General features: G+C 42.9%; 1 protein-coding gene across 2 annotated transcripts; it reads right to left on the bottom strand.

Moving 5' to 3' along the window:
• Positions 1 to 244: 244 nt before the first annotated feature.
• LOC119733333 (receptor-binding cancer antigen expressed on SiSo cells-like) lies at positions 245 to 7,655 on the bottom strand. Of its 2 annotated transcripts, none has more exons than XM_038206923.1 (5): positions 7,299 to 7,316; positions 4,944 to 5,169; positions 3,257 to 3,469; positions 2,297 to 2,395; positions 245 to 1,382 (listed from the first exon to the last, which is right to left on the bottom strand). In XM_038206923.1, exons 2-5 carry the CDS (start codon positions 5,124 to 5,126, stop codon positions 1,167 to 1,169), a joined length of 711 nt encoding a protein of 236 aa, XP_038062851.1. In that variant the 5' UTR covers positions 5,127 to 5,169; positions 7,299 to 7,316; the 3' UTR covers positions 245 to 1,166. The 2 variants fall into 2 exon arrangements, with proteins under 2 accessions (XP_038062851.1, XP_038062850.1); XM_038206922.1 differs by lacking the exon at positions 7,299 to 7,316 and adding an exon at positions 7,469 to 7,655 and having other exon boundaries at positions 246 to 1,382.
• Positions 7,656 to 8,295: the final 640 nt, after the last annotated feature.

Here is an 8,295-nt window from a genome sequence, read left to right as displayed (position 1 = left end):
TTTTTAACCTGTTTTTTTTTGCTTCAAATGTCGGCTGATGACTGCAAATGGTGCCCGACTAAACTTTGTGCAAATATATGGGAGTCTAGAGAGGCCACATAAAGCTTATTCTCGATCATAACCCCATCTAAAAACACATTTAAATTGTGCAGCAGCAGGATTTCAGTCAAACCAGTGAGTTTGGCAGTTTGAGATATCATCTTTCATTGGAAAAAAAAACCTTTTTCATTTTGCCGACGCGCATGGCTTCAGCGACGCGCGCGCATACCAGAAACCGGAGACTTTTTTTTTTGGGCTTTATCCTATGATATTTTTCACAGGACAAATCTGAGATGGCCCTACAGCCAACTATTTTTACCCATGACTGTGTGCCAAATTTCATGCCTTTACACATAAACTGAACAATCTTTAATCGCCAACTTGCTGTACTAGTCAATGTGACAGTCAATTAGTGAGCGACTCGGTCAGTCAGTGTGATAGGTACAAAATGAATACTTGGATGCTCTTCGGGACCAAAAGTCAGTCAGAATTTTCAACAGGTTAGGGACAGCTTCCTCAAGTAACAACAAACAACAACAATTATAAGTGGAAGAGCCTAGGTTGCCAATTGGGACAATATTGGGTGCGGACTCCCAACTCGACTACAACTCTCTCTAATCATATCGGCTCCATGTACAAGTACCTCTAACCCCCTTAAGTGATTTACTAGCAACCTTCCTCACTCTTGCAAAATCCAACACCATATGGTAAACTCTACACCCAAACTGTTGGACTCTGATTGTGGTGGTATGCCTGACCTTTACTAGTCCAGTACTCGATCCAACAGATTCCAACAAAACATGCAGTTGGATTTTGCAGGGTTGGGGATGGTTGAAGTTCGTACGAAAAACAGAGTTGGCAGAGACTACTGGTAGAGACATTCGAATGCATTGCTGACGATGCCTGATGCTCATGCAAAGACACTTCTGCCTTTTGCTCAAAATCTAATAAGTAGCGCGTACTTCGCGCCAACCAGGACGCGCACCCAGTGTGTCCTGGTGTAGTCAAAAGTAGTGAAAAAGCGCCCTCTCTTGTTCACACACGGACCCCATTAAGGCAACCCTACCTCTGCCACTGAACCTCTGGTGGATATACAAGTTGTATTCAAACTACGCACCGTGCTGTTATCACTTTAACTTGACCGCCAACTTGCCACCGTCTTTTTTCATGGCCCGTTGCTGCTCTCGTTCCATCTTCTTCCGGTGTTGCTCGGCGGACCTTCGGTCGCGCTCGGCTTGTTTCTTCTCCTTGATGACGCGGTCTGCGTCCCAGGACAAGTCCACGGCGCTTGTTTCGTCTTCCCACGTGCCGTCGTTGTCCTCATCCCATGTCGATAACTCTGACTGTAAACCGAGGGACAGGAAATATTGCTATACCTCATACATATTCATGATTGATCGAGAGCTGAGTTCCCAATGGTCCATTATCCATCATGTGATATCCCCTAGTGTTGCTGTTTACTGTGCCTGCAAGTCTGTGAAGTTTCACACACACAAATAAGCAGGCGTATTAGACTAATGCACAGGTTACCCTTTAGCTAGTCTACGACACGTGCACTTTACGAAGCAATCATGGAACTAGCGCACGGGGAAGTAGTGCGCATTCACAAACATCGCCCAAGCTACATGTACAGATGGGGGAACATGCACAGCAACATTTTGCCCAGAAACTGATGCGTAATCTGACACAATGAAGGTGAATACGTACGAGGTTTAGTAAAACAAATTCACCATGGTTGATTTTGGGTGGATAGCCGAGTTTAACTCCCCTTGGTATTGGAATTTGACAAATTAAACCAGGCTCCATGGCTTCGCCTCGGGAACTAGTTTGTCAACTACCAATACCTTGGGGAGCTTATAATGACTATCATCACTCAAACCATGTTTTACTTGTATACTGAACAGACAAAGCTAAAATGGACTTTGTTATGACCACTACAACGTAGGTGGCGCTTTATCGGTGCAGCAGGTCCTCGGACCACAGTACTTGTACATTTGCTGTTCCTTGCCATAATGTTGTAAGAAAGGCTAAATAAATAATAATAATAATTATGAGACCTCGTGGGAGGGCCACACTGCATGCATGCACTAGTTGGTGCCAGATGAAGTGAATAGGTGAAATGTTCTCTTCATTCTGAAAGAGCACAATCTTGGATCATCTACATAATTAAGAGTGGCACTTCGTGGCTGTATGGGGCATAATAGGTTTAAAATTTCTGTCATGTTTAGCAAACAAAATCTTGGAGTGCACTTCTTACCGAGGCAATAGGTGTGATATCTACATTCATCGACAAGCGATTTGACATCCCGCTATTGGGCAACCCTGCTCGAGTCCGATCTTTTTTCCTGATCAAAACCTGTGAAAACAGATCAAAACAAAACCAAATCAAAGGTTAGGTTGACTACTCAATTGACGTTTTATGTCTGACACAGCCCATAAATGCATTTCACTTTTCTCTAAGTGTTACTAGTCCATCTCTTGCACATCATCATTAACCCTAAGCCACCCCAATCCTACAAAATCCAACTGCATGTTTTGTTGGAATCTGTTGGAGTGAGGAGTGCACTAGTAAACTGATTAAGCTTTACATGGGGTCAGGCACACCACCATAATAAGAGTCCAGCTGTTTGGGTGTTGAGTTCACCATATGGTGTTGGATTTGGCAGGAGTGAGGAAGGATCCTAATAAATCACTCAAGGGGGTTAGGGTTAAAGGCTACGACTCCTATGTTTTGAGACCCAGCTTATATTGCGGCCCTGCCTATTAAATGCACCCATCTTAACCTAACCGCCTATATCTTTTTTGCTAGGATCCATCCTCAATCCTTAAAATCCTTTAATTGCCACCATGAACAAACTGGATACATCCTCAATCTTCCATAATCATCCATTATTTCTTGAATTTGCTCAGTGGAGGTGTGACCATTGCCTCAATCCTTCCAAATCCTTCAACAATCACTGTACTCGATTCAGGCAGTGCCGATGACATTCAGAAGCAGCGCGGATGATAGCGAGCGCAATGCAGGGCTCAATTATGCACATAAACAATGTACAGCCTACAAATTCGACACATTGCATCCTCCAAAATCAACTAATACAATTTTACCATTCAGCTTCAACCCTCCAAAATCCTCCAAAACCGGCTGAAGGATTTTGAAGGATTAAGGATGGTAGGGTCAAACATGTAAGAAAGTGAACAGGTCTAAGATAAGACTTACTGTTTTTTTTAAGGTCGGTGCCATGTCACTGAAGTAGTCCATCTCTGGCACATCGTCGCTATCAGCAGTGACTCCTCCCCCTACTGAGGCCCCTCCCATTGGAGCCGCACCCATGGGCGTGGTCCCTGGGCCTGTATGGGGGTTGTTAGGTTCTATGATGATACCTGTTGGTGCACCTGCGTAATCCCAATCATCCCAATCTGCAATATCTACCTGTAATGAAAATTGTGGGGGAAAAGTCGCCGGTTAACAAGTTATGACATGAATTTTACACCCAGGGTACATTTCATCGTGTCCGTGCAACGAGATCGTATCTCCTAAAATGGGTCGTACTTGAAACAAGAGTTTCAGAATGTCAAAAGGTCGTCGTCACTTTAAATAACCCGGATTTACACACAAAGTCAATGGACGTCGAGATACGAATTTGTTGCACGGAGCATATTCTCGCTAGATATGACTTAGTTACAGAATGACCTTGTTGCACAGACGCGACAATTTTTTCCACATCTATTCCTGTACGTTGTACTTTATTACTAATAATATGGACCATGCTTTTCCTGAGATTTCTAGTCCTAAGGCTCCTCCCCAACCGCAATTTTTTTTTTTGTGTTTCCAGCAACCAAGCCTTTCCTACATTCAAAGTGTACAGAGGGTCAGTAGTTGATTTTCAATGATTCTTGGTTTTAATTTTACATTTGATTTTTAGAATTTTAGGCAACTGGACCGTTGAGACAACTCGACTCGGGACAGCTGGACTGTTTAGACAACTGGACCGTTGAGACAACTCAACCATTGAGACAACTCGACCGTTCAGACAACTCGACCGTTCAGACAACTCGACCGTTCAGACAACTCGACCGTTCAGACAACTCGACCGTTCAGACAACTCGACCGTTCAGACAACTCGACCGTTCAGACAACTCGACCGTTCAGACAACTCGACCGTTCAGACAACTCGACCGTTCAGACAACTCGACCGTTCAGACAACTCGACCGTTCAGACAACTCGACCGTTCAGACAACTCGACCGTTCAGACAACTCGACCGTTCAGACAACTCGACCGTTCAGACAACTCGACCGTTCAGACAACTCGACCGTTCAGACAACTCGACCGTTCAGACAACTCGACCGTTCAGACAACTCGACCGTTCAGACAACTCGACTCAGGACAGCTGGACCATTGAGACAACTCGACTCATGACAACTCGACCGTTGAGACAACTCGACCGTTGAGACAACTCGACCGTTGAGACAACTCGACCGTTGAGACAACTCGACCGTTGAGACAACTCGACCGTTGAGACAACTCGACCGTTGAGACAACTCGTTGTCTCAACCCTTGAGTTGCCCTAATCATCGTTGTCTCAACGGTCGAGCTGTCTCAAGTTGATTTTTGTCAATGGTTGAGTTGCCTGACCCCCGAATTTTCTATAACTTGGCCTACAAAATAGGTATTAGCACAAAAGTGGAATCAATAAAAGCTGTATGTATCTATCACCTTTCAAATAAAAAAGGGGACCTACAAAAGTATGCTTCAACCTGTTTCACACATGGGACCAAGGCTGTTTTTCTATCGATCATTTGACCAGTCTAGGCTACTGACATTTGTCTTACCATGTTGAACAAAACTAAGTATGTCCAGTATTTGGATTCTCTTTGTCTATTCATACCGTATACATGACTCACGTTTCTTTCATCGAGTGAGTTGCCTGCAGCTGCTGGGGTGCTGATGGTGCCGGTAAGCATTGGCAAGTCGGTGTCGCTTTTGTTCCGTCGGTGGAATCTGCTGAAGAGGATGCGCTTCAGGAAGCCAAGAACGGCAACAAAGAAGGTGCAGAGGAACCACTTGTTGCATCGGAAGGTCGCCATTGCTGATGTGACCCCTGACCTTTGCTGACAACCTTTTAGAATTCTGTAAAACAGACAGCAATCTGTTGTTTGCACATTGAAACGTGGCTACAACACCATATCATCAAATGGCATTTGATTATCATAAACCCCCTCTGTCTTCCAAAATAATTAATCATAATATGAATAATCCACAACTGCTGTCAAAAAGGACCACTGGCACTAGGCCTAAAATATAAGATAGTGGATATTTTGCCGGAGGTAATGACGGCAAACCAACGATTACTAAAGGTTTGCCGGCGGCAATCCATAGCAACAGAGGGCGCTGTACTCTTTAAAATAGGGCTGAATTATAAGATGTATTAAATTCCCACCAAAAGTTGTGTAGCACATTTGGTATAATGGTTAAGCAAAGGCTCTCATAAGCGGGATGGCTCGCGTTCGATTCCCAGACCGCACCAAATTTTTAAGTTTTTTTTTCTCATCCCCAAATAAATAAGAATATTCTTCTTGTATTATTTTAACATGTCTCAAACATTTTTTGCAGAGTATTACATTTTCTTTTTCAGATTTGTGGCTCTGGAGGTTTTTTTTTAAAAGGGAAATAAAGTCCGAAATTATAAAATGGTCTGATTCCCATCTTGTAAATACAAAAATACAACGATAGTTTTGGCATGGAGCCAGACTAAAATTTGTCACCGGAAAATGTTTAAGTACAAAAAAACAGTAACTGCGCATGTTCAGTGCATATCCGGCAAACTAACGTTTACTGAAGGTTTGCTGTCTCCGGCAAAATATACACTGCCTAATATAAATAATCCACAACTGCTGTCAAAAATTACCACTGGCACTAGGCCTAAAATATAATTCTTTAATTGCCTCGTGAGTGGTGGCATGACCGTTACGGTAGTTGTAAACAGAGACGAGGTACCAGTACCAGCCGCCAGGTACTTCACGTGACGGCTGTTGGATGTTGTACTCAGCTAGCTTGAGACTTGAGTAACAGCTCCCAATCAAGCATGCCAATCATGCCAATGCAGTGTCATTGACCATGTTGACTGCGTGACTCTAGACTTTGAACACAATTAACATAAAAAGTGGCGTCTGGCAAAAAGAAGATCAATATAATTTAGAGAAGATTGCCTGAGGCCGAGGTTTCGAATGTCATTTTAAGTAGGCCCCTGGCCTAAGCCCAAGTAAAAAAAAAACATATTTCTCGTCCCCACCCGCTTACTTTTTGGAGGCTGCCTGGATTTTTTTTAATTGTTTTTTATTTTTGAAAAATGCAGTAAAAAACACCGAAAAAGTCCACAAATTCATCGGAAAATAAATAAAACTGTTCATTGTAGACCAATACAACTCTAAATGACCCTGAAAATATGTTCAGTTCTTTTGTCCAATTTGTCTCTCATTTTAAAAGTGTCTTTGAACAGTGGAAATACCAACGATTGCAGGAAATTTCAAAATGGCGGTCATCTTAAAAAAATAAAAAAATAAAAAATAAAAAGCTCCTCTTCCTCCTTTTTTTTTCAAAAACCTGGACGAGGAACATGTTTTTTTAAAAATTCGGCCTAACAAGTAACAATTTTTTCAGCAACTCCCATTATTTTTGTGTTGCTTCGTTCTCAAGAAGACCCCGCCCACTCAGTATCCGCGTAGCTGGCAATGGACTTGAATTGTTTGTTTTCCAGTGATTCCAACCTCGTAGCCAGAGAGTTTAGGGGTGTAAATTCCGAGTGGCGGGGTATTCTGCAATTACTCCAAATCAAAAAGACATCGCCCCATTGCCCCCAAGCCACGTTGCGGTAATTTGACAGTCAGGCAATCGTGTATAGTGTACATGGTGTAGGGCCCCTGTTTTGTTTTGATCAAATTAGACTAGAGTCAAAAATGATTTTTTTTAAATTTTATTGCTAAAAAATCACCTTTACAATCAAAAGTAGACGTTTTTCCCAATTTTAATGACACCCGTTTAGCAATTTTGAACAGATTCTTGGAGTAGAAATCACGATTTTCCTGCGCGGTTTGTGCCTTGCGATTCAGCGCGCCGTGCGTGCTCACGGTACATCGCGTGGTGATCGCCATCTTTGTTTTCGGGTTGCGTGTTCGGGATCGCCGCGCTGTCATCGTCATTTTACACCCAAATTTCCTCCCCCCCCCAAATCCAAACCCTGCCCTCTATCTATGACATACCTATTAATTGAGAATGTCGCCAACTAGTTTGGTAGGTCCAATAATTTTAAAGTGGATTTGTTCCCTTTTTATAGGAACCGGGCCCTACACTTCACGATAGACATGATTGACGATCGCCGACAGTCATCATGGTCATGCCTGTTAAAAAGTGTTATAAATTATCGGCTCACCTTTATGAAAAGAAATCACAGGGACAGAATTGACACAAAGCGAACTTCCAACTAATAAAATAACGTAACTTATTTCCCTATATTATTAGTAAAAGTAAAACGGCATTCATATGTTTGTGCCACGTCCCAAAAAAATACCAACTTATGCTCGCCACTCATGCCAGTTGGCTGTCATGTTGATTGCGCCCTCTATAGATCACTTTGAGAAGCAAGCAAATCGTACAAGAAAGAACATTATATATTGTAAACCACATGAAATTTACATACAAGTTAAAGTAGGGCACCTTGTGAGTATCTGTAGGCATATAGGCTAGACTAATTCGGACTATTCACATTCAGTGACATTTTGGTAACTCGAAAGAGCTAATCCCTCCTTTCCTTAAAATGAAATATAACGCAACGTATCGCAGTTTCTGTTGACGATACAGTGGAGTAAACCTATGTCGGCAAGAGGGGCGGGGACCGGGGGGGGGGGCACGTTGCTTAAACTGCCCGGCCGTGGAAAATCGAAGGGGCGGGATTTTTTTTTTTGGGGGGGGGGGACAGTGGACACCACTATCTATTACGTACGCTACTAGGTACGGGTCTGGGAGTTGTTCATAATGTACATCTTATTATGCACTCCGCTTAAATGCTTCACTTAGCTTTTTTCGTAGGCCCTTTTCATTATCTCCGTTTTGAAGTATCAATATACTCTATGTCTCTTGGAAACTTCGAATAAATACTTCCCAAAACGCCTTTTTTTTTCTCGCCACTAAAAAGTTGGATGGGAATTATCCGCACATGGTCTGTACGGGCAACATCTCAAAACCCGCGAACGGCCGGCC

Source organism: Patiria miniata, unplaced genomic scaffold (assembly GCF_015706575.1).
Source record: "Patiria miniata isolate m_02_andy unplaced genomic scaffold, ASM1570657v1 HiC_scaffold_25, whole genome shotgun sequence".
Classification (NCBI taxonomy): domain Eukaryota; kingdom Metazoa; phylum Echinodermata; class Asteroidea; order Valvatida; family Asterinidae; genus Patiria; species Patiria miniata.
The sequence above is the reverse complement of the archived record's forward strand: the minus strand, read 5'-3'. Positions and strand labels throughout refer to the sequence as shown.